General features: G+C 36.4%; 1 protein-coding gene across 1 annotated transcript in view; it reads left to right on the top strand.

Moving 5' to 3' along the window:
* Positions 1–24828, top strand: part of NEGR1 (neuronal growth regulator 1) — an 886099-nt gene that overhangs the window by 717631 nt on the left and 143640 nt on the right. The window contains exon 6 of the mRNA XM_077120622.1: positions 992–1143. Within this exon, the coding sequence (XP_076976737.1) occupies positions 992–1143 (152 nt within the window). The remainder of the gene's footprint in view (positions 1–991; positions 1144–24828) is intronic.

Consider the following 24828-nt stretch of genomic DNA (forward strand, 5'->3'; position numbering starts at 1 on the left):
AATCATTTAAGGATCATTAAAGAATGAAGGATAGGATTTAGACTAGGGCTAAAAGAGGAGGGAAGGATCTGAGTGGCAGAAGTGTTGAAAACCATAAGGTGCAGATTCAGGAAGAGTACAGCAGGAATGGGCAAGGCATGTGCTGAGAATGGTAAAGCCATGCCAGCCCCATTGAGAGTGAGGATAGGATCTCTGCCTGTAAGTCTGGAGAAAGATTGTTGAGTAGTCAGGGTAGAATCAGGTGACATTAAGATCCATATTGAGGCTCAGGTTGGTTTAAGGATTTTCACAGGAGCATTACTAAAATTTGACAGAGCTGATTCTCAATTCTAAATGCTATTCTCAATATTATACCAGTGCCTTTTTCTAGATTTAATGGCAAGTCATCTGTTTGTTTTGCACATGGCAGCAGTAGAGGCAGTCAGCAGTGTTGAACTAAGCCTCAAGACCATCCTATCACATAGTTGTAGGGTTAACTTTCATGGGAATAAACCAAAAATACCATCTTAAAATGGCCTCAATATGCTTTAGCCCACTTGCCTAGATATACTCTCACCAGCTTACCTAGAAACATCAGCTTGTACTTTCAGTGCTCTCATTTTATCTTCACTCTTTCTTATTAAGAATGAATAACTCCTAGAAAAATGGAATTTTTATATTTAATTCTCTTACTTTTTCCTGAATTAGTAGAAGAGATGTCAGTGCTTCTGTACTGTTTAGTTTTTTAAAATACAAGAAATGAATAACACATGAATATCTGAGCTCAGTCTGTTATAGAGCATATATAAGAACATAAGAACAGTCTGCAGCTTTCATACAATCTCCTCAAGATCTACTAATGTAAGGAAAATATAATTGTGCCATTATCATGCTATAATGCTAACATCAATGTAGTCAAAACTCTATGTGTTACCATGACAACCCCACCTAAGATAAAAGTGAAAATGACATTCACAACAAATACTTACCTAGAGTTTGCTTTGTCTTCTAGGCTTTTCAATGGCCAACAAGGAATTATCATTCAGAATTTTAGCACAAGATCTATTCTCACCGTCACCAATGTCACACAGGAGCACTTCGGCAACTATACTTGTGTGGCTGCCAACAAGCTAGGGGCCACCAATGCAAGCCTGCCTCTTAACCGTAAGTAACAAGTGTTGCCAAAGTTCTCCCAGGGGCCTCTTCTTCTGTACACCAGTAGAGATCAAACCCAGGAATGAAATATGTTCACTTTAGGAATTCAGATTGGTGTGTATATTTCTCACACCGAGCAATCTTTGCCCCAAAATAAATATGGGCATTTGAGAATTTTGTAATCCCTGTTGAGGCCTATGTGGACTTAGAGAAATGTCTTCTAGCTGAGAAAAGGAAAAAAAAAATATGTAATTGATAAAGCCAACTGAAATATGCCTTCTGACTGATGACAGCTGTTTTGGTGGGGTTTTTTTGTTTTTGCTTGATTGCTTTGTGGTTTTATTTTTTAAATGTGTTCTATTATTATCTTGAAGCATAGATTAATATGGCTTAAATTTACTCTTGACTGGTTTTCTTTAGCCATTCACCTTGGAATAGCAAGAATTTCACAGGCCATAAATAAAATGAAATAGTAAGTAAATGATCATAGATAAAATAGTTTTTCCATATAAATAACACTGTTGCTCAAAGACCATGTTTTGAATTATACTAAGGTTTTACTAAAATAAATACTGCGTATCTGACATGTCTTAGTTCCCGAGGGGTAGAAATGAACAGAGAAGGGCAAATACAAGGACGGGAGAGAGAGCGATCTATGTTAATATAATATTGTTTTTTCCGTAATTAGTTTTAGTGCTTTTTAGAGTTGAGTAACCAACAAATTATTAAAGCCATAAAATGCTCCTGATTTTGAGGTGGAATATTTCTCAAAATATTCAAAAACGTCTACAGATATGTTCCCTTTTCAGTCCCATTCGGTTATTTGAACCATCCTTGTCTTTTATATTTAATGTTTTATAGTAATCTGACATATGTATATCTATGGTATCATCCTGTGATAGTTAAGCTGTCTCTGAGAAATCCAAATATTGTCTGGTTCATCACAGACGTGTTCATTTCTTCTTTATTTTATCTATGGAGATAAAATATGTGATATTCTTACCATTTAAAAAAAAATACTATAATAAGAAGTTTCATGATTTATGAACTTTGAATTACCATGATTTAAGAACCTTAATATTACATTAAATGTCAGTTTGTTCTTAATAGAAAATAATTATTTTAAATGATTTTTTCTACATTTCTACAAAGACTTTTTAAAATCACATAGTTTTCTACAAAGAATTTTTAAAATCACATATTTTATTATTCTGGTTTAATATTCCTTAATTTTTCTTAGTACCCTACTCTGAAATAAAACCATTACTTGCCATGCAGTAGCCATAGTATAATATACTTGCTTAGGTTTCTTCCATGGGGATGATTTATTTAGTGTAATTATAAATAATATAAATGAGTGAAAACATTATAGAGCAGTGCAAATTTCAATTTAATGTAAATATTGATACTTCTTCATTACATTATTAATATTTTAAATGGTTTAAATATTCAAGAATCTGAAAGAATAAACGAATTAAAAGAGGCAAATAAAGAAAAATTTAGTGCCTAATAACATGTTAACTTTTTTCTATTTAAATTTCTAAATCACATTCTGATTTTCAAAACTGGAGCAATAATGAATATGGCAAATAAGGAACAAGTGTCACTTATTTAAACGTTTTATTCTGGCAACCTTAACACAATCATCAGGAAATAATGCACTGCTGAAAAGCTTCTAAACATGGAATTTTCAGAAAGGGCTCTAATGATCTCCCTTTGCCAGTCACTCCCTGTATGTTGAGGTGCCACCGAGTACTAGCACAATTTGATTAATTTGTTAATTAAAGATAAAATGTGAAAATTCTGTCTGTAATATGAACTTAGCCCTGGGAGCTTGAAGAAATGTCTGTATATTCAGAACTCTTACTTGATCTAATCTGAAAATCGTACTGCACTAAGAAATACCTTTTTACTATAATTTTTTTCATCTCTCCACCAGTTATAAATTCACTGAAGGTAGGATAAATGTCTGATTATTCTATGTCCCATATGACCAAGAATAAAACCTGGTATCTAATAGGCAATCAGTAAATCATTAGTAAATAAGTGGATTAGTTAAAAATTGAATGAATGAATGAATGTATTAGTGAATGAATGAATGTATTAGTGAATAAATGAATGAATGAACTGTTTTAGGTTAAAATGTATCTTTGTAACTTCTAAAGCCATATTATAATAATTATAAATAACAGGTATTAGATTACTCTGGACCAGACCCTGTTCTAATTTCTTTATATGAATTTGCTCATTGAATTCTAACATAACCCAAAGAGGTAGAATATAATTCCCCTCGTACAGATGAGGAAACTAAACTAGACAAAGATGAAAAACATGGCCAAAGTTAAATGTTTGGCAAGTGACAAAGCAACACTTGAATTCCAATAGTCTTACTTAACAGCCCAAATTTTTTATTACTACACTTCACTGCCTCTCACTATGAACATAACATTATCAGTGCAATGAAATGTAAGTTGTAAGGCAAGATAAGCCTCTCTATATAACATAATTGTTCTTCTTGTGGTTTTTACAACTTTTCTTTAATAATTAGTATGCTACTTGCTGATGTATGAAAACTATTTTTCTAAATAAACTTTAGGGATAATCAACAAACATCATTTAAATATGAAAGGTGAATGAGGTCAATGGTTTACTGAAAACCTATTTTATAAATATAAGGCACAGGGACATGTAAGGCACACACATTTTTATGGGGTTTTTAAATCTCCTTTGACTGATACAGTTATCCAACTTAAGCATTCTGCCAACTACATGTAGGAAAGTTCAGTTTCCTTAAAGTTTACATGCTACTAGCTGAAGAGAATATGATGTGTCCCTATATATAATATTTCCTATCCCATCTTCACAATATCTATGAATGGGACAAATCATCTAAAATAATCTAAAACTAGAAGCCAGCCTTACACTGATCTAATTGACCTGTGATCTGCAAATTGAAAGAAAGAGAGAATGTAAAAACCTGTTGCCCCTCCTATTTTAAGGAAGTATGTGCAACTCTCTTGGCCATCACCTTACACAGGAAAAAAGGAGGTAGAGCCCAAAGGGTCTATCAGATATGAGGAATGTGGTATTTAGCACATATTGTGAATAAGAACCTTTTCGTGCTTTCATAATTTGTATCCCTGAAAAGATAATAAGCTCAAAGATTGATTGAAAATATGGGTTACCTCGTATAGCGCTTATGTAGAGCAAACACTCAAAATGGTTTTTCAGTAATAGCATTCCAGAAGAGCTTTCGTTACAGAGAATCAAATGCCCATCCATAACTATTTAGAACAAATCTTGTCATCTAAATTCCGAAACCTCAGTTAAATCCTTTTCACAGAGTAAAAATTAAATGAAATGATGCATATTACACACTTATTATTCAGCCTAGAACAAAATAAGTACTCAATAAATGTTAGCCATTATTATTATATAATTATATCCTCCAGGAACACGCAGTTAAATTCATTTAAAAAACCAACATATTGATGATTGAATGTATTTGATGACTAATTGTCCAGTGCTTTCTGAGGGCTGAGATGTGAACAGTCCTTGGACAGTCAGAAGAGGGCTTTCAAATTTGAATCCCAGTTCTAACTCATAATGTAACCTCATCCCTTACTCAGTGCATGAAGCAGACCTTGTGGCACTAATCCCAGATCAGATATGTTGTTTCTAGCATGGCAGTTCAGACATATGGGAATTTCAAAGAGTAGAAGCAAAATAGTAGAATAGTTCTATTTTGAGACTCAGTTCATTCAATGGCACTATTCATTCATAATATATATATATATATAGTGACTGCCTATAATGTACAAGGCACTGTGCAGGATATTGGAAAAGAAAAGATTAATAGAGCCAAAACCCTACCCTGAAGGGATTTTAAGATGAGTGAGTGGAGACAAGTAAGAAAAACAGGCAACTGAAATGCAGTATAGTCAGTGGTACCATATGAGGCACGGAGAAGAGGCTCTTAATCCAGTGTAGCGAGCCATGCAAGGACTTTCAACTAGAGTAGCCAATATCGTTCTATGAATAACTCAAATACAACTCAAAATACTATCATAGCCATTCTTTGTCTATTTTCAGAGACTTCAATTTTCAAGAATTCATTCAATAATAATCATAAACACAAGGTACAGTGACATAAATGAGAATAATATTCGACCTGCATGACTAAGGGCTAGCTGGAGAGGAGATGACCTTTGAGCTGTGTGATTGGGTTAAGCCTGAATGTGGACATGGTGATGAAAAAAGAGCACCACTCTTCACGTGTAAAGGTGTAGCATTATGAAACAGTCTGAATCATCTGGAGATGTGAAAGTACTTTTATAAGGTTAGTGTAGAAAGTGGGAGAGATTTGACAAATGAGGATAGATATGTTGGCAGGATTCAGACATGAAGGGCTGCAAAAGAGTGTGGACTTTATCCTTTATCTGGGGGCCATGGAAGGATTTTAACAAGGAAATGATTAATAGAGATTAGATTTATCAAAGACTTTTCTTAGGCAATGTGGGGTCTGAACCCACATAGTAGATTTTCAATAATTAAGACTAAAGAAGGTAATTATGCAAAAGGAGTAGGAGAGGTAAGAGGATTGAGAAATAATAGGAAGATAAAATAGGCAGGAGTAAATGATCAAATCTGGAGAGACTAGGAAGAGAATTGCAGGAATATAGTTAACTCCTAATATATGTCTTCAGTGACATTAATCACGATAGGCACATAAGAGAGAGATTAGGGCTATGAGATTTGAGGTAGGAGGTGGACATTGAAAGAAAATAAAAGAGTTCAATTTTAGACATGTTGAATTTGAGGCAGTGTCCAGTAGGTAGCTGAGTATAAAGTCTAGAATGGAGATAAAGAATTGGAAATTATCAGAATAGAGGTGGTAGTTTCAGCTGTGAGAGTATAAAAAACTTCTCATAAAGACCATGTACAGTGAAAAGATGAACTGGACAGAAATCCAGGTAAAATCAGAATCAAAGAGAGAACAGAGAAGAGAATCATCCAGTGGAGCCACACAAGTTCAGTGTGGATAGAGAAGCCTGAGGAGGGACAGCATCGCATCGTGGCGTGCATTGGAAAAAGAAAGGATCAACAGTGCCCACAACTACCCTCCAGCAGGTCAGAGAAACCCTGAAGATTTGTCTTCAACAATTGGAAAGTTATTGGAGACCTCTGCCAAAGCACTCTCTGTGGTGCAATGGGAGTAGAAGCCAGGTTACTGTGGATTATGGTTGTATAAGTTGATGAGGAAGTAGAGACATTAATAGTAAATTTCTCTTTCTAGAGGTTAGGCTAGGAAGGGAAGAGGACAGGGCTAGTGTACGCCTTCAGGACCTAGCCTCTGATCTAATAAGCCTTCTTTTCTGATTAAGTTAAAGTCCCAAACTTGTAAAGGTGTAGTATCCCAGACTTTGGCTACAGTTTCCATGCTTTCTGCTTTTCTGCAAGCCTCCCTCATTCTCAGCTTGTTTGCCTCTGTTCTTTGAGTCCTGGAGAAAATAAGCAAGAACATTGATTTTATATGAAGGTACCTTAAATCCCTTTGCCTTCTTGCGGTCTGTAGGCTTCTGGCTGTAATTGTTAAGTGTAGCTATAATTTTAAATGTAGATGTTAGTAATTTCATCAGTAGAATTACATCAGGTAAGGAGTATATATTTTCTTATGTAAGGGGGAAGTGAAATTTATGATGGAAAAAGTACAGAAAAGCTAATAGATCCCTTGTCCTGTAGAACACTTGTCCCAAATTTTCTGAAAGATATCTGCATTTAAAAATTAGCGAAATCACCACATCTGAGCCAGGGGGCAGGGGAGGGGGACTAGCCAAGAATGAGGGCAAGAAAGAGAGAGAAAGAGAGAGAAATATAATTTGCACATCAGCTATAGGGATCAATAATTGATGACAGTGTGCTAACTATTCAGAGCAAACTTCCTTATTAGGTAAAAGGTTTGCAAGTCAGAACTATTTATGGTTATGCTTTATTTTTCAAATGTATTTTTTGCTTCCTAAATATGAACAACTAAAAGAGTTGACTGTATCTTCTGTGAATGGAATGGTCCCATCCTGCCATCTATGGGTCCTATTTGTCAAATGTATACCTTATTTGAGCAGTTTTCAGGAACCAAGAAAATATAGACATTTCTATAAGTTAGGCATGTTTATATGCTTCGTTTCCCACTTTTTAGAAGACCCAGATATTCAGTAAAGTACAGGTATTAAACGACTCACCATCTATAGGGAAATAAGAAAAGAAAAGTAATTAAAAGGGAAGAAATCTCTAGCTACATAAGGAAAGTATTTAAAATTCGCATAGCTTTAGTTTACGCAACCTCCTGAGATCTAACATATTAAAATATCTGGGCTAAATCTAGCTTAATACTGAAAATAGTCTCCTTGCTTAGAGCACCAATTGGTAATAATAATAGGCTTCAATGCATGAATCCCAAATCCTGTTTTAACGTCTCCCCAAAAAGTATAGTATCAAAACTTTCCCTGGAAAATGGGTACCACTAATACGATAGTAACTTCTCTCCTTCTTTTCTTGAGTGTGTGTAGGTGCATGCCTGTGCATGCATGCATGCATGTGCATTTTTCCAAAGTAGCAAAACATTAACCTTAGAAATATAACACAAATAGAACCTTCTAAGGACCCACCAACCCTTTCTCTTCTCCCTGTCTTAGCAACCCTGTAAAGACAATAATGAAGTTCCAATTTTTAACAGGTCACACAATAAGTCTTATTTAACTTTCAGGAAAATTTCAGCTCAGGATAGAGGATATTTCTCTCCAGCTTATTTAATTTGATGGACACCTCCTCTTTTGATAGTAAAAAAAAAAATGTCAGTAGCTGGTATCCAAAAGGAAAATGGAAGAGGCTACTGGAGAGAATAAGAATGTAGGTGACATGACAGTTTTTTTCCTGTTTAGATTTGACTGATTCAGGTGAACAATACCTTTTGGCTGATTTGCTGCATATGGAGCCAGCTGTGCTGTTGCAAGTAGCATTTCATCTCTCTGTTGGCTTCAGACATCCCCACATGCCAACAAGAAACTGCATGGGCTCTCTGTTACTTTTGCCTATTAAAATGCACCTTGATTCCCTGTGAGAGGCGATACCACAAATTTGAATGATTCATATTTTAGATTGAAATTGATCTCCCCTCCTGCAACTTAAAAGAGATAGGGTTTTCGTCTTAGTTGAAAGAGGCAGTAATACATTTAGACGTGATGATTATTGAAGGCAGAGTTCTGTGTGAAGCAACTCACTTTATCCTCACTGCTTTAAAATGTTAATGAAAAGGCTTTCCTGGATATTGTAATTATAAATATTTGACAAAAATTAGGCTTGCAGTTTTCAGAAGGTTCTGAGAAAGCTAAAATGTCTATTGAATGACACTCTACCAGATAGAAATACACACATGCCCCCACATAATCATTACACAAATAATGTATGCATCCATGGATTCTGAAGTAGAACATAAGCGAAGCAAAATCCCTCCCCCCCCCACCCCCTGCCCGACCTTGTGCCTAGAACCTGTGTGTATTCTCAAGAAGCAGATACAAAATGGTCACTCTGTTCCATAAGTGAGAGATGTTCCCTGGTAGATTGGAACTGTCAGAATAACTGCTGGAACCTGTGGTGTTCCAGCTCAGCAAATTGCCACTAGTGAGAACCAAATAGAAGTGCTAGCAGGACTTTAGTTACCCAGTCAATTGACAGAATATTAGAGCTAGCAGAGGTCTCAGATGTTAACTAGTCAATTCTTTTTCAAACTTTTTTTAAAGCAATAGAGTCCTTTCATCCCTCAAATGAAACCTTAGGCAGACCCTAAGACATAACAAAGATAAATTTGGAGTGAGTTGGTTGATTTGGAGGAAAATCAGGAAATCCTCTTTTCTTCCACATTGCGCAGTGAACCAGGTGACTTACTAAAAAGCTGCAGAGTGCCATGGAACATGGTTGAAAACTTCTGGTTTAGACCAGTCCTTTCGCTTTCTAGGTGAGGGAACAGAGGCCTAAATAAGGAGAGTCAGAGCCCAAAGACTCACAATCCAAGTAAATCTATAGGCAAGACTTAGTTAGCTTTTCCTACTCTTGTTCCAGTGTTTCCCCACTACCCAGACCAAAGACCTAGTGCCTTTGGAATATGACATATCTGAGTTGAAACCACAATCCTACATCATGGTTTTGGACAGTTCTCTTCATCTCAATCTTTGAAGCTCAGTCATCTCATCTATAAAATGGGAGAAATAATTTATAAGATTGTTGTGAGGATTAAATGATATTGAGCTTGTAAACTGGCTAATAATGTTCTGGGTCTAAAGCAAGTACTCATTAAATGTTAATTCCTTTTCCTTTTCTTTCCTCGCTCTGTTAAGTAAAGTCCAAGTATTGAAGGGTAAACCAAAGAGCTAAAGATCTAAGATCTACATAACCTTAATAATTGTCTGACTTTATCTCACAGGATATCCACATTCATAGCACTGGTCCTTTGATTCCTTTATTTAATGTACCTATGTGTATTGTTATGATGCCGTCTTTTTTATTAGAATTATTAATTAAATCGGTCATGCAAATAAACATTCACTTGTAAGGAGTAGGGGGGAAGGAGGGGAGGCAGGTTGATAGAGAGAGTTGTACAAGATTGATCACTCTACTGATATGTTTCTCTCAGGTTAAGAGGCAATTTGATAGCTACATCTTCAAGCTGCTAGGATGCATATACATCCCTATAGCTGACAAAGGGTCAATAAATGCTACAGGGAGAAGAGAGGGTTCGTATCTGCTGCTGTCATTGATCAAGATCATAATGTAGCATGCTTGTGGGAATTCAGTACCAAAGAAGATATAGAGAAAATCACAAAGGGTTTAATTGAACCATAAAATTTTATGAAGAACACTAGCCTCGGAATCAGACAGTTTAGATTCTTACCTTAATTCTAAGGGGTCCTTAAGGAAAGCATTTAACTCTCTGGCCTCAGTTTCTATATCTGTAAAATGAGAAGAATAGAATAATCTGTAATTGTTCTTTCAGCTCTAATGCTTCAACATCCCCAGAAATCTATATGTGTTTTAAAAAAAAAGAGTAATATTTATGCATTGCTATTAAAAAGTTATACTCACTGCTTAAAAAAAAATAGACCCACTTCCAATATTTTTCCCCTCTGCACATTTTTACTATTGAACTCTAAATTATTTCTTACTGACCTAAAAAATTGTGTTTTAATGTGTTTGGCTCTGTGGTGAGTTTCCATAAAGTTTAGCTCAATAGCACTGCTGGCCTAATCATTTTGTCATCTCTACAAAGAATTGTACTCTCCAGGGAAATTTCCTTTATGTTCACAGTTTCAATTCTGTTGGCCAATAACCTATGAAAAGGCGTTAGAGTAGATCTTCTTGCTTGCTATTTTATTTCACAAAGCTCTAACCCTATATCAAATTAGGCTAAAATGTGATCCTGTGTATATAGGAGTTGTGGCTATTAGGATTTTGTAAAAATGAAAACATGTCAGCATTTCCAGCCTGAAGAAAAAGTATTACCATCCTTTCACCTTCAATAGAGCCCTTCCTAGCTATTTCTTTGACTGAGCATGTTGGCGGTCCTGGGAGACAATGCCCCCCCCATTATTTCTGAGAAATCTTTTAAAGAATACTTACCCAGCAGTCACTGTTTTCCCTGTAGCTGTGATGGGACTTGAAGCTTGATCTAACGGGTCGAGGCACGTGATGAGGTGTCAAAGTCTGAGGTATTCCCCCAACTTCCCTTCTGTGCTGTGATTTTTTTTCTGAAAAAATGGAAATGTGGCTACTAAAATATAAGACCTCGGGATATGTGTGAACAAAATGATTATTAGAAAGTGCTGAGTACCATTATTATTAAACTTCCCTTTTCCCCTCAATGTGGAGCATAAATTAACAGAATGTGCCAAGAGAAAAAAAAAAGTGAAATCAGCTCCTTTTTTCTTTTTTTAACTATTTTGATGGCCCAGATAAAGGCAAGAAGAGGAAGAATTAGCTGTGAAAGCAATGGTATTTCAATGAGCCACACTTTCTCTAAAGCACTGTAAATTCAGTTTTAGTATCCATAAAACTGCTAGGGAGGGGACTGAAAATGGCATGCCCTCATTGAATGTGTCGGTTCAGAGGGGACTGGATTTCCTTACCTATAAATGTAATTCAATTGGGATGTCTCTCCAGAGACACAAATTAGATATCTTCCCAGTATATGCTTAAGTAACAATTGAATAAATCAAGTGAGACTTCCTCACATGGAAATGTTATTTCACCTTTGGCATGGCTAGACATTTATGGTAGGCTGGGTTTTTCCAATTTTATCCTTTTTTTTTTCAAGCTTTATCTTTCAATAGTTTTTGGGCAAAGAATCAGACTGAGCTATCTAGCTTGAAAATGTGATATTAGATAGATGCCTACTCCTCGGTTTCCTTTCCTTGATTTTCTTTTAATCAATCCAATTAGTGCAAATGTGTAGCTGCTTCATTAGTGAGACAGATCATAATTCTTGTCAAAGAGCCATTAGTGTCATCACTCAGTCTGCATAGGCTGAATCACAAGTTTTCTAAAATACTTGATAAGACAAGATACAACAACACATTTTTCCTAAAACTGGCAGGATGACAATAGCCTATGTTTTGAGAATTAGTAGGCATACCTGTAGGGAGATTGGTATTTTCTCAAAAGATCATAACTTCTTGGGAGTGCTACAGTTTGTGATATAATAATATGCTTACCACAATATAGATAATATCTATAATCAAACTATTTAACTGAGTAAACACATTTGAGGAAGCCTAACAGACCTATGGATACAGTTTAACTCTGCAGGTTTGACTGCTGGAAAAACAATAAATTGAAAGAGCTTATTTTTCTCAAGCTAGCATATTGCCTGTTGGAGTTCATATTTGACATCCTCTCTTACACCCATTTTGCTTCATGACTCAGAACCACCTGTATTTCACCAATGCCCCTCCTGCCAGCAGCACCTGAAAGAATAGGTCTCAAATGCCAAACTATTCTTAGACCGCTACATATTATCATCATAATCACCTTCTGTCTACTATTTTTCTTTAACTTGTTGCCTTGCTCCCTGATTATTCCTCTCTCCATCTTACTGTTATCACTATACATTTTTAAAGCCAATAAAAATATTACTGAAACATATAACTAGAGATAAATGCTCATTTGCTATTTATGTTTGCTTACTGGATTGTCGTCCCGTGTTTTTCTTTTTCTCTCATTTCTCTTCAACTCCGACTTCACTATATCTAAAAGAGATAGCTAGATGCTTCTCTATCCAGGAATATAAAATTGGGAGAGAACCAAACAGCTTTTGAATAGGCATGCTCCATATTGCTTTTGAAAGCTTCATCACTGGAAACGTAATCAAACTTAGCTTATTTGAAATTGATTTAAGTTGCAGCCTGAGGGCCAACCTTTGACCAGGGCAGCATTCACACTTGCATCGATTTTGCCTGCAATTGAATTACTCAGGCAATTCTGTGAGCTTTCAGCTTCAGCCCTGGAGTGCAAATGGCCAATTTGGGAGGCAACCTTGTTGCGCTTGAAATTTGCAGGAGGATTTTCTGGCACGGTCCTGGGGAAAACCAGGCTTACTTTTACAAAAATTTCTTTTAGTCACAGGATTGGTTGCCCAAAGGACTGTTTTGCTTGTTTGTTTTTATGTTTGCTTTCATTTGAGAAAACTTTACTTCACCTGAAGAATCTCTTCTTTCTAATCATTCATAAGTGTACTAAAATTTAGGAGAAATGAAAATTAACAAGGAAAAATAGGACAGTATAAGATGCTGCTATTAGAGGAAACGATTTTGTTTTGTTTTTTAAAGTACAAATTTTATAGTTTAGAAGCAGAGGTTTAAAAACAAAAACACATTTATTACAGTGCAAGCAAAATTAGAACCTTCTGTAGGTTCCTATAGAATTGTATTCTATGACAATACATCCCTCCCTTCCATTCCAAAATATTTTGTAAGGTTGGCACAAAGAAACATTACATAGACTCTCCTCGGACATAATAGGATTTTATTAGACATTTCTATTCTTCCTATTTTATTCCCTTGTACTGTATATTAGTTTTTTTATACTCTACAAACACCTTTCATATTCACATAAACTTTACCATTTTTATGTATTTATTTCACATACTTACACTTGCAAGATAGTTTCAACTCTACATTGCAAAAAAATTCCCATATTTCTATTCAGGCTATCTAAATAATATTTAAATGGCTTCATGATTATATGTTTAGTGGTGAGCTAGTAAATATTTAACTGAAATAAAGGACATGTATCATGAAATTTGAAAATAACAATAAAATATGTCAATTGTTTCTCATGGAATGCTTACATTCATTTTTGCTGAAATCATTTACCTGTAGTCAAACTGTGGTTACATTTCAACCATGATTCAACAAGTGGAGTTGCTTTCCAACTATGAGTATTATTCTGACATGAATGTGGATTGATATTTTCATTTATGATAATGAATAAGATGCAAATTTCTTCCTTCCTGAATCAGATAGTAGTTTTAGAATTCTGGAAGAATATTCCCTCAAGTTGTTGGGCTATTTACAATGTAATGGCTACAGACATAGTATGTTTTAATGGTTAATCTCCAATACTTTTTTATCTACCACTTTCTTAAGTCCCGATAATTAACAAAAATTTTAAATGATCTCTGATTTGGAGCATTTGCCAATGTCCATAGCCACGTGGCCATTTTCAAGCTACCAAGTTAATGTTACTGAATGCAGAGTTGGAAAGAGATGTGCAATATCCCATATGATTTATAATAGTATAATAAAAGAGATAATATGTCAATATCATATAATTATTTAACATTTAATATCATATCATTTATATAATTATCTATTACATTATGTATTTCCTCAATACAGATACAATACATGTAAATAGTGTGAAGATGATAGAAATAGTAAAATGTACTAAAATAATTTGGAAGTAATAACTTCTGAGTAGTGGTCACACTTGCTTTTAATAGAATTTATGTGCATATTGATATAACTTAATTTTAAATAATGGTTATGTTTAATAAGCTCACAACGTTCTTGAAAACTTAGCAATTGACTCTCATGAGCTGGTACAAGCCAGCTCCAGAATTCCACTATTTGAGTGGATATAAAGGAAAACATGATTCCTCTGCATACAAACTGCATAACCCTGGACAAATTACTAGTCTCTCCAATCCGTAATTTGCCTATGTATAAAGTGGAGTTAGTTTACTTATCTCACCTGAGTGTAGGAGAATTAAGTAAGATATATATATAAAGCTTGGCACTTGGCACGTGGTAGGTATTCATACATTACCTGCTTTCCTTTTTTACCTCTAGTACAACTTCTATATCCCTCACTATGTCTAGACTTTCCTTAACTTTATTTTGAGGTAGCAATCATTTGATTCAGTATCACCAACTCTCTGATAACGATCTCTGATGCCCTTGGGGTTTTATTGTCTCTGTGATCATTTATGCATGCATAAATATCATCACAGTCATGCAACAGTTTGTGTTTAAATTTGCTACAATGCAAAATATTTCTTTCTTACAGTTGATTATCACTGTGCGCCTCCCCAATTTGTGCTGGGTTTTAAGCAACATTATTTCTTTAGACATAAATTGGGGACTTTAGGGGATGCTTATCTTGTAATGTTTAACCCTATGAAACCAGAGAGAAAACTGTATTACCTGGCCATCCAAAGCTCTCAAGGTTTTCATATTAACTTCACAGTAGGTTGCAGATCCACTGTTATCTCTCCTCCAACCTGGAGGAATTCAAGGGTGGGTGGATGCATTTTCTTTGAAGTGGATGGAATCATTCCCCTCTCTCATCATGTTCCTGCTTCCCCCCAAGATATTTAGAACAGTGTTATTAAATGCACCACACTAATGCAGGGTGTTAATAATAGGGTGGTACCTGAGAATTCTATACTTCATATATTTTATGCATGACAATAATGTCAACCTACAATGTCTCTATCGAAAAAGAAATATTCATTTTTTTAAAAAGCTACCTCAGAGCTTGAGAGAGGAGGACTGCAGTCAATCAAGCTGCAATCCTGCAAACCCTGATGTTCTTACCGTGGTTCAGCGAAATTTCTCTGGAATAAATGCTTCTTATATTTTTGCAATCCATTGGTTAAGTTCCAAAGTTCTGAAGAAGTTGGTTTTGACTATTTTTGTCAGTGCTTACATGAATTTTATAAAGGGGCGCTGATTTTCAAGTTCTTTGCTCTGCTATTTCTGAAGTCTCAACTCTTCGCTGTTTGTATTTGACTAGTATGCATTGAATGCAGTGGCACAGCGCATTTCCATGCATATGACTTGTGCTCATGGGCCAGTTACTCTCCCCAAAGCTTTGCCCTCCTTCTTCTTCTCTTCCCCCAGCCCTAACACACGGATTGATCCGATGCTATTTGCGGAAACGGTGTTCAGTCAGTACCTTGTGGGGTGTATTATTATTTATCTTGTCAACATTGCTTGAAAATGTTAGAAAAGTCATATAAATTTCTTAAACTTTAATGGTTTGACTTACAGATGTGATTGCTTACAAATATTAATGGAATCGGTATTTTAATAGATGTGAGTTTATCCATATTTTATGATTAGAAAAAAAAGTGTTACTGTTTTGCTTTCTCCTGCTTCTTACTTGTTTAAGCAAGAAAACCATAGTTTGTAGACTGAATGCCTTGGAACAGAAGACTAAACAGTAATACCATAATTTTAAAGCTTCAGTATATATTCACTTAATCAATTTATTGACTGTCTGAATCCATGCTGCAGTGGGGCTAGAAAGATGAACTAAAAGGACTTGATTCCTTTGTTTTAAGGCTGCTGTTTTTGAAGGGAAGCTGGGAAGGCAAGCAGTTACCACAAAATGCATCCTAGAGGTGAGAGAGAGAGAGAATGACAAATAGAGTGAGTGAAAGAAATTCCACATAGATGGAGCTTAGGGGACAGCTACAGGGGAAGTGGGCATGAGGCTGGAAAGGAAGGCAGATGCTCACTCAGGAATGATATTGTAAGAAGGCAATATCTCTGTCAACATGTTATAAAAACTTTATTGGTCAACATCATTTTGTCATATACTTAATGCTTTTAAAATATGGATGACAAAAATAGGCAATTATTACTGGAACATTTTAATATGTTGGTTCCTAAGATGTGTCATGACTTATGTGAAATAACCCCAGTCTCTAAGATAAAGACTAATTTTAGTCTGTGTCTTAATTCCTCTATCACTTTGGGCACTTCTTAGACCACTATTCTTATTTATTGCCTCTTCATATGCTTTTAGAAAATCATATATTCATGTGCCTTTTCTTACTTAAAAGAAAAGCAATTACATCACTCCATTGATTTATTCTGCTGATCAAACAGTAAAATAACTAGTGTTGACTTATTTAATGAGATGTTTAACTTTCCCAGTAGTTCCTTCCCTAACTTTTTCTACTACACCATCAGTATATTCACTAATTCACACTATAACTATTTGATTTAATTGTTTTGTTTCCTTAAGTGATACAATATGTGGTACAAAGACCACATTGGAAGATGATTGGAGCAAAATCTTTCCTTACAAAATACTGTAATTGAAAAAAAGATGCAAATACACTTGCCCATTCCTGAGCACTTCCTTATATGGATTTCTGACACTTTGTCTTCTGATCAGAGAATCGACTGATTAATTATGGCATGGTCACACTGGATTGCTAAATTTTAAAAATCATTTCCATATCTTGGAAAACAACCCATAAACTTAGTTTTTCTAATTAGCTCATTTATTCCATCCCATTAAATACTTGGCACAGGATGCAGTAGCCTCAGACCCAGAGCAAGGAAGAGTTAAATTTCTCAGGAGTACTTGCCCTCTTGGGTTTGTTATGGTTTTTGCTTTGTCGTTGTTGTTTTCACTTTTGTTTTAGGCAGCCTATATCTCTGGTCCCAGCCCAGCATCCTGCAATTGTTTATGACAAGGATCAGTGAGAGAGATGAAATGGCTTAGCACAAGTCCAGCCCCACTATTAATCATCAAGTAGCTTACGAATCCCTGTGAATACCACATTCTGCTAACTGCTAGAGGGTAAGGGTGTGGGGAAGGAGAGGATTATAGGAGGGAATTATAGCTGCCTTTATTCAGTATGGTTGGTGTGAGATCACCTTAGTATCCAGGCACAATTAGAGAATGAGAAAGAGCAAAATGTAATACAGCGCTGTTTCTAGATACAGATAATGGTGGCTTCAGGGGTTCAGAGAGAGTGAGTATCTGTACTGGAAAAAAATAGCTCCAAGCGAGTATTCTGCCAATGGTGATTCAGAATCATTATCTCCAAATATAAAGCACAACATTATTATCCATTGTGAGTGAGCAATAGTTGAATTCAAAGTGAGATAGGACCAGCGTTTAACAGTTTTGAAAAATATTATTCTATGTTGTGGTTGGTATTGTTGTTGTTGATAGAGGAGAGTGCAACAAAGAGATGAGCTGAGATAGAGGACGATTTCAGACTGGAAATGGGGCTGAATACCACCTGCATGGATAACAGAACAAATCAGAAAACTGCTATAATGTTTGGAAGTGAGATTCTTTTAACCGTGCGTGTCTACGAGTGTGTGTGTAAAGCTAGGTTAAAAATGGCCTGATATTGATTTCAGTTTCCATGACCATCATTATGCTTATTGTTTATAACCTACCTGTTCTAAAATGCCATCAGAGGCAGAGTCACGGGCAGACTTGTTTATGTTTCTCACTTCATTGTCCTCACATCATAAAGCTCGAGGGGCTTGGTAGTTCCCTGACATTGTTGATAGCTTTATGATGCTTGAAACAAGACCATGGGCTTCTTCATAAGTGAACCTTTGAAACTATAAAATTCTTAACATTCATCTTATTTAAAACACCTTTTGAACAAAATTTCTAGAACAAAGGTCTAGAAGCAGAAACAAATTGTCTTATCTACAGTCTGTTTACCATTAAAATTCTGCTGAACCAAAATGCTTAGATACCCTCCACCAGAAAGGCAGCATTATTCCAAGAACTAATTTATAATTTCTTATTCATTAAGTATTAAAACACTGTGAGATTTGTAAGGCATCAACACAAAACTTAAAGATTTTGTGGATAACTTAGATAATGTTTCCAAAGTGTGTGTGCTAGGATTAGGAACAGTCACAAGTGACAAAACCCAAACTAATAGTTTTTAAACAAGAACGAAATTTTATTTCTCTCTGATACTGAAGCGTGTGTTCTAGACAGTCCAGGGGTGGATTGGCATTTCACGGGGTTGAAGGCATAGATCCCTTCCATGATTTTATTTCACTATCTGTAGCATCTTTTCCCAAGGCCATTTTATAGTCCAAGGCGGCCACTCCAGTTAAAACACTGGTCCATGTTTCAGGCTGTAGGAGGAAGGAAAGAGAGATGGAGAAGGCGTCACCCTTACTTTAAGAGTGCCTTCCAAACGGTGTGCATACCACTTACACTAGCCTTCACTGTCCTTCACCAATATGGCCACATCTATCTGCATGAGAGGCTAGAAAATGTGCTCCTTGTATGTGACAACTGTATGCTCTGCAAAAATTGTGTTTCTATTACTATAGGAAAAGGAGACAATGGATATTGAGAGATAACTGGTAATCTTTAACACAATATGCCCACTTGTGACCCAAATATCCAAGTGAACGTTCCTTCCCACAAACAGAAGACCTTCATTCCTATAAAAGGTAGAAAACCACTCTTATAAAAGGTGTTGCCTCTAGACGCTAGATCTAACTCAGATCCCGGATCTCTGAGTGATGCACTCTTCTCCATCAGATTGAAGGTGACATCTTGTGTTCTGGTGATCAAGGGAATAAAACAAAAGTTTGCTGCCACACAGAAACCCAAAATACTATAGTGGAATATAAACAAGAAAACTATAACAGTATCCCTATCTGAGAAGGGAAGAAAGGGAAACCTACAGCAATCATTTATCCCTAACAATGATGAGAGCTTGCCAACCAGAAGAATCAAGACTTCTTTTCCCAGCAGTAAAGTGTGTTCCTTATATAATCCCCTGGGCAGCTACTCATACAGTGCTCTAAGAATAGCATCCAAATCCATCATCATGCATCCTGTGGTTTATTTTCCCTGCCCTCTTGGAAGTTGGCTCTTCGACACCATGCTCCAGCATTGGGGGCTGATAAGCTTGTGTGACCCCTCTTTGTTCTAGTACAGACTGGATGCCTAGAAGCTTCTTTGAGTATTAAATAACTACAATAGCAGACCAGGCTTATAGTTCTTTTGACAAGACAATTTGCTTAATAACTTAGTCTAGTTAGGAAAAGATTATTTTCTAGATAGAATTTTTAATACTGAAGGCTCCAATCTTTTACTCACTATCCCCTCTGCTCTCTCTCAGCAAAATAGTAGCTACCTGGAGAGATTCAAGATGATGGGCTTGGTTGGAAAGGCAATGCTCTTAGTTCTGACAGTGCCCCAGAGCCCACAGGCTTTCTGTGGCAGGACATCAGTCTCCTTCACTGTTAAGATTGATGCCGTGTAGCTACTTCTTTACTGTTTCATTTTGAGATACAGAAATAATTGGCTTTTTCAATGCTGTAACATCTAAGTTACTAAACTCTCCGTTGATTTAGATTATAGGCTGCAGGCAGCTCCTCCTTTAACAGAGATGCATTCCCTTCCATCTCTGCAGACCAGGTAGCACTGGCCTGAGTTCATTTCTTTGAAAATGGCAACAAACTTCAGCCTTTGGGAGTCTGCTATTATTATCTCTTTCTTGAAAATAATCACATTTGCATTCAGTCTCAGAACAATCTTTAATATTGTATTAAATATTGAACAAATTCTTGTTCTTCCAAAGATGTCCACATTCCAGAATATACCAAATGAGTAAGTACCTGAAAACTGAAACAGAGATACTAAGAATGATTCACATATTTTGAGTTCAATGAGAAAATAATCTTCACCAAATACTGCACCCATATGTGCACAGAACATATGCACTACCTTTAATGTGGAAGTATTATGGGCTAAATAAAGTAACTTAGTAAGGCCTTCTAAGAGATTCCTGAGTCCCTCAGGCTAAAATAGAGCTTAGTTTATTGGTATCTCCAACATTCAAGGAAATATGCTGAATCTTGGAGGAGAGGACAATGACAAAGTACTCTTAAGACTTGGTCCCTGACATCTTTAAGGAATTACCGTCTATGAACTCCTAAAACCTCCTTCATTCCTCCATTTTTATCCTCATTTTATACATGAAGAAATAGCTCCAGAAAGCAAAGGTAATAATTATGCATTGGCATAACTAGTTAATGGTAGACTCTAAAAAAGAATCCTGACTCTGTGCTTTTTGCAACTGTGCTAAAAAAAAAAAAAAAAGACTGCAGAAATCTGTGCCAATAACTGTGAGGTGTCTGAGATTTTACCCCACTTATAAGCTAATAAGCGAGTATGCCACAGTTTCATGGATGCTGGCAGAAGACACAAGACTCCTGGGTCAGAGATGTAAGACTGTAGCACTCACAGCAAAGCTGGTAGCCAAAGATCCAGCAGATTCCCCTCACTTCTTAGAATCCTACTTCCCACAGGGCAACAGATAGACGTGGCCTAAATAGGTGCCTGAACATGCAGTGGGCTCCATTATAGGGGAAAAACATTGAGTTTGCAGAACCCACTGTTTACAGCAGCCAATAAGCATCTGTTCTGGTTTGCTAGCTGCCAGAATGCAATATACCAGAAACAGAATGGCTTTTAAAAAGGGGAATTTAATAAGTTGCTAGTTTACAGTTCTAAGGCTAAGAAAATGTCCCTATTAAGTCTATAGAAATGTTCAATCAAAGGCATCCAGGGAAAGATACCTTGGTTTAAGAAGGCCAATGAAGTTCAGGGTTTCTCTCTCAAGTGAGAAGGCACATGGCGAACACAGTCAGGGCTTCTCTCTCAGCTGGAAGGGCATGTGGCAAACACATCTGTCAGCTTTCTCTCCTGGCTTCCTGTTTCATGAAGCTCCCCGGAAGGCGTTTTCCTTCTTCATCTCCAAAGGTCACTGGCTGGTGGACTCTGCTTCTTGTGGCTATGTCATTCTGCTCTGCTCTCTCCGAATCTCTTTCATTCTCCAAAATGTTTCCCCTTTTATAGGACTCCAGAAATTTATCAAGACCCACCCAAATGGGTGGAGACATGTCATCACCTAATCCAGTTTAACAACCACTCTTGATTAAAGCACATCTCCAGGGAGATGATCTGATTACAGTTTCAAGCATACAGTATTGAATAGGGATTATTCTACCTTTATGAAATGAGATTTTGATTAAAACATGGCTTTTCTAGGGGACATACATCCTTTCAAACCAGCACAGCATCTATCCTGCTCTTTGTCTCAGAGGGAGACACTACCTTATCCCAAAAGAAATCTCCTTAGTAGAGCATTTACTGTTTGCCCTTTACTTGGACCTTGCATTCTTGGCATTCCCAACAAAACTTGCAGCAGCAAAGGGACACATAAAGGAGTGTCTCGTGACAATCTGTAGATATAAAGAAATAAAAATAGTGGATACATCTCCTAAGACAGTACTTCTCAATTTTTATTATATACACAGATACACTGGAGATATTGTTAAAGTTCAGGCTCTGATCTGGTGATTATGGAATAGAGGCTGAGTTCTGAATTTCCTCAAGTTCCCAAGGATGTTGGTGCTGTGAATCTAAGCCCCACTCTTCACTGGGCAGCCAGGCTCTGAGGGAAGTCTGGCTAGGTCTTGGAAGGACTTATTTAGGTCACCATATTCTAGATTCTGGATCTCTATTTCAAAGGTCCACTATCTAGGACCTAGCAGACTATGAGAGACTGACACTGACTAAAAAATGAGAACACAGCACATATCTTGGGTAGACCCCAGAATACTAATTTATTAATTTACAGTAAGAGATTGGCTTGGATGGCAATATTCCTGCTGACGTGATCAGTTCGTTCGGTCTCTAAAATGAAGCTGCAGGGCAAGTCACATTATAATCAAGAGCCATTTTATTGAAACATCATGAGCAATTCCTGTCTGAGGACAGTCTCTAGAATTAATTACTCTCTTCCTGTCGGCAGGCTTATAGGAAACCAGATCACAGTCAGAGTGTTGTTTGGAGAACATGGAATCAGAATGAGGAGAGATAAATGAATCCAACATTTAATAACATTTGTCTAAGATCCATCCACATTGCTTCATTCATCTCCCTCAAACAGCAGTTTTACAGTGGAGCCCAAACTGCATAATGCCCAATAAGTCTGTCTCCCTTTCCTCGGACCAGTTCATTTGTCATCTCCATCTTTGAATCCCCACCTCTGATTTACCTCTCTGAGTTTCCTTTGTCTACCCATGTGTCTGAACAGCATCTAGATCGCTGTATCTTTTTTTCCTTAGGAATAGCATACGCTTTGTTCAGATGTGTTAATAAATTCAATCAGATTTCTGTCAAGTTCTGTTTGCTGTACAGTATGTTTTTTGCCTTTAAAAGGTAATTTTTGCATACATCTTTTCTGATCCATTGCTTTCATAATTAAATTCTCAGAGTGCAAGCTAATTTTGCTCATTTTCAGTTCTACAGGTAGAGTGAGGGCATCAAAATACAATTCCATCAAAGAATAGCTGATTATGCTGCTACTTATTTCTTCAATTGATTATCTAGGAACCTTGTAAAAAGGAAAAAAAAATTCTCAGATAAAAAACTAAAAATGAATTTTTTCTTTTCCATTAAATGTTTTTAGTCATTTCCATTGAAAGCCACATATATGAATTATCCCAACATTGTTCAAACCACCTCAAATACTGTGCAATATTTCTGTGAATTCCTGTGACTAATCTAGTCAGAGCCCTTACGTACTTAGCAAATGTATCTAAACCTAATATTATGAGTTTTCATGCTTTAAAAGTAAATAACTAAGAGCTACAGAAAAACTACCTCTGTACATAGATAAATAAGCCATGTTCCATTTGCAATTATTGGTCCACTGTTTAAAAGCTGGAATATTCTTTTTCTACAGAAACAATGTTCACCCCTTCATTCATGCACTCATTCATTAATTCATTCATTCATTTCTGAAGGTGGACTTCTCCAGGCACTACATTAGTTCCTGGGAATAGAATGGCAATATGACAGACATAGCTCCTATTCTTAAGAAATTTTTAATTTGTATGAGATATAAACATGTTGCCAGACAAACATAATGCAGTGTTTTAAGGTCTGTGTAAAAAATAGCAAAGTGGCAGCAGAGATTAATAGTACACAAGGGCAGTACTCAAGAGTCAGGCATGACTTTCTAGAGAAATTGGTATCTAATCTGAGACCGGAAGGATGAGTGGGTGGTAGCCAGGCAAAAAGAGGGAGAAGGTAGAACATGTCAGGTGGGTGAAGCAGCTTGCGTAAAAAAAAACAACAGGTACTGTAGAGGATTTTGCAGATAGTTTCACAAAAAAAAAAAAAAAAAAAAAAATCTGTTTAACCCATAATATATTTTAAGTTGAATTGTGGATTGTTCATGATAAGAAGAAATAAAAGGATTTAGCTGTTGAATCTTAGGTCTAAAGACTATGAGAGCTCTAAAAAGGTAATCTTATCTAAACCCTAATATTTTGTTTGGAGAAACTGAGACCCAGTAACTAGCCCAACAAACTCCTGAGATTTAGCAAGCAGAGCCCAGACCAGAAGCCAGGAGACGTGATTGTCCCTACAAACACTGCCTCAAGGATAGAACTAATTATACAGCAGAATCTGCTGTATATCCCTCTTAGAAATAATTTGTAGAGTATAATTGTATCCAGAGCTCCAATTTAGGATAACTTGTATACATAGCATTGTGCTTTAGACTCAGTCTTTAATCACCATGTTCTTACGTGGGTACATGGATATTTATATGTTTTTATGTATACCAGTTAAATGGCAAGTAAAATAAACCTGAAAAACAGCGCCTTAAACAAATGAGGGGTTTGTTTTTCTTGTGTACTCTAAGTCTGGTAGGTAAACTGGTTTGTGATGGTGGCACCACCATATGCAAAGGCCCAAACCACCTCTCCATTCAACCTCCCAGGGGCCCGATCAGCAGCATCTACCTCATACTTCGTTGTTTGGAATGTATTACTTAGCCACTCTGTTTGCAAGGGAGTCTAGAAATACAGTTTGATTTTATAGTTGGACACACTATTGCCCCCTGCCCAACAGAACCAGCTCTTAAAGATTAACTCAGAAAGATCTAGGCTGGGACTTAGAAGAGGTGGGTTCTTCTTTTCCTGTTTGTTTGTTTGTTTGTTTTTTACATGGGCAGGCACCAGGAATCAAACCCAGGTCCTCTGGCATCGCAGGCAAGCACTCCTGCCTGCTGAGCCACCGTGGCCCACCCTCTTTTCCTGTTTTAACCATTTACTTGATAAGTGACTTTGAGCAAGTCACTCCATGTCTGTGAAAATCATTCCCCTCATTCATATACTGGAGTTGAAATAACAATTAAAGTTGAGTTTCGAAAGTTTCAATGAAACTAAATCGCTTGCTTTGATCTTTTGTTGTAGGTTTTCATTTTACCCAGTAATTCTTCAGAAGAAGCAAAAAGTGAAAATGTCCTTAGGTCCCTAAGTGCAGTTTTTG

This window comes from Tamandua tetradactyla, chromosome 11 (assembly GCF_023851605.1).
Source record: "Tamandua tetradactyla isolate mTamTet1 chromosome 11, mTamTet1.pri, whole genome shotgun sequence".
Taxonomy (NCBI): domain Eukaryota; kingdom Metazoa; phylum Chordata; class Mammalia; order Pilosa; family Myrmecophagidae; genus Tamandua; species Tamandua tetradactyla.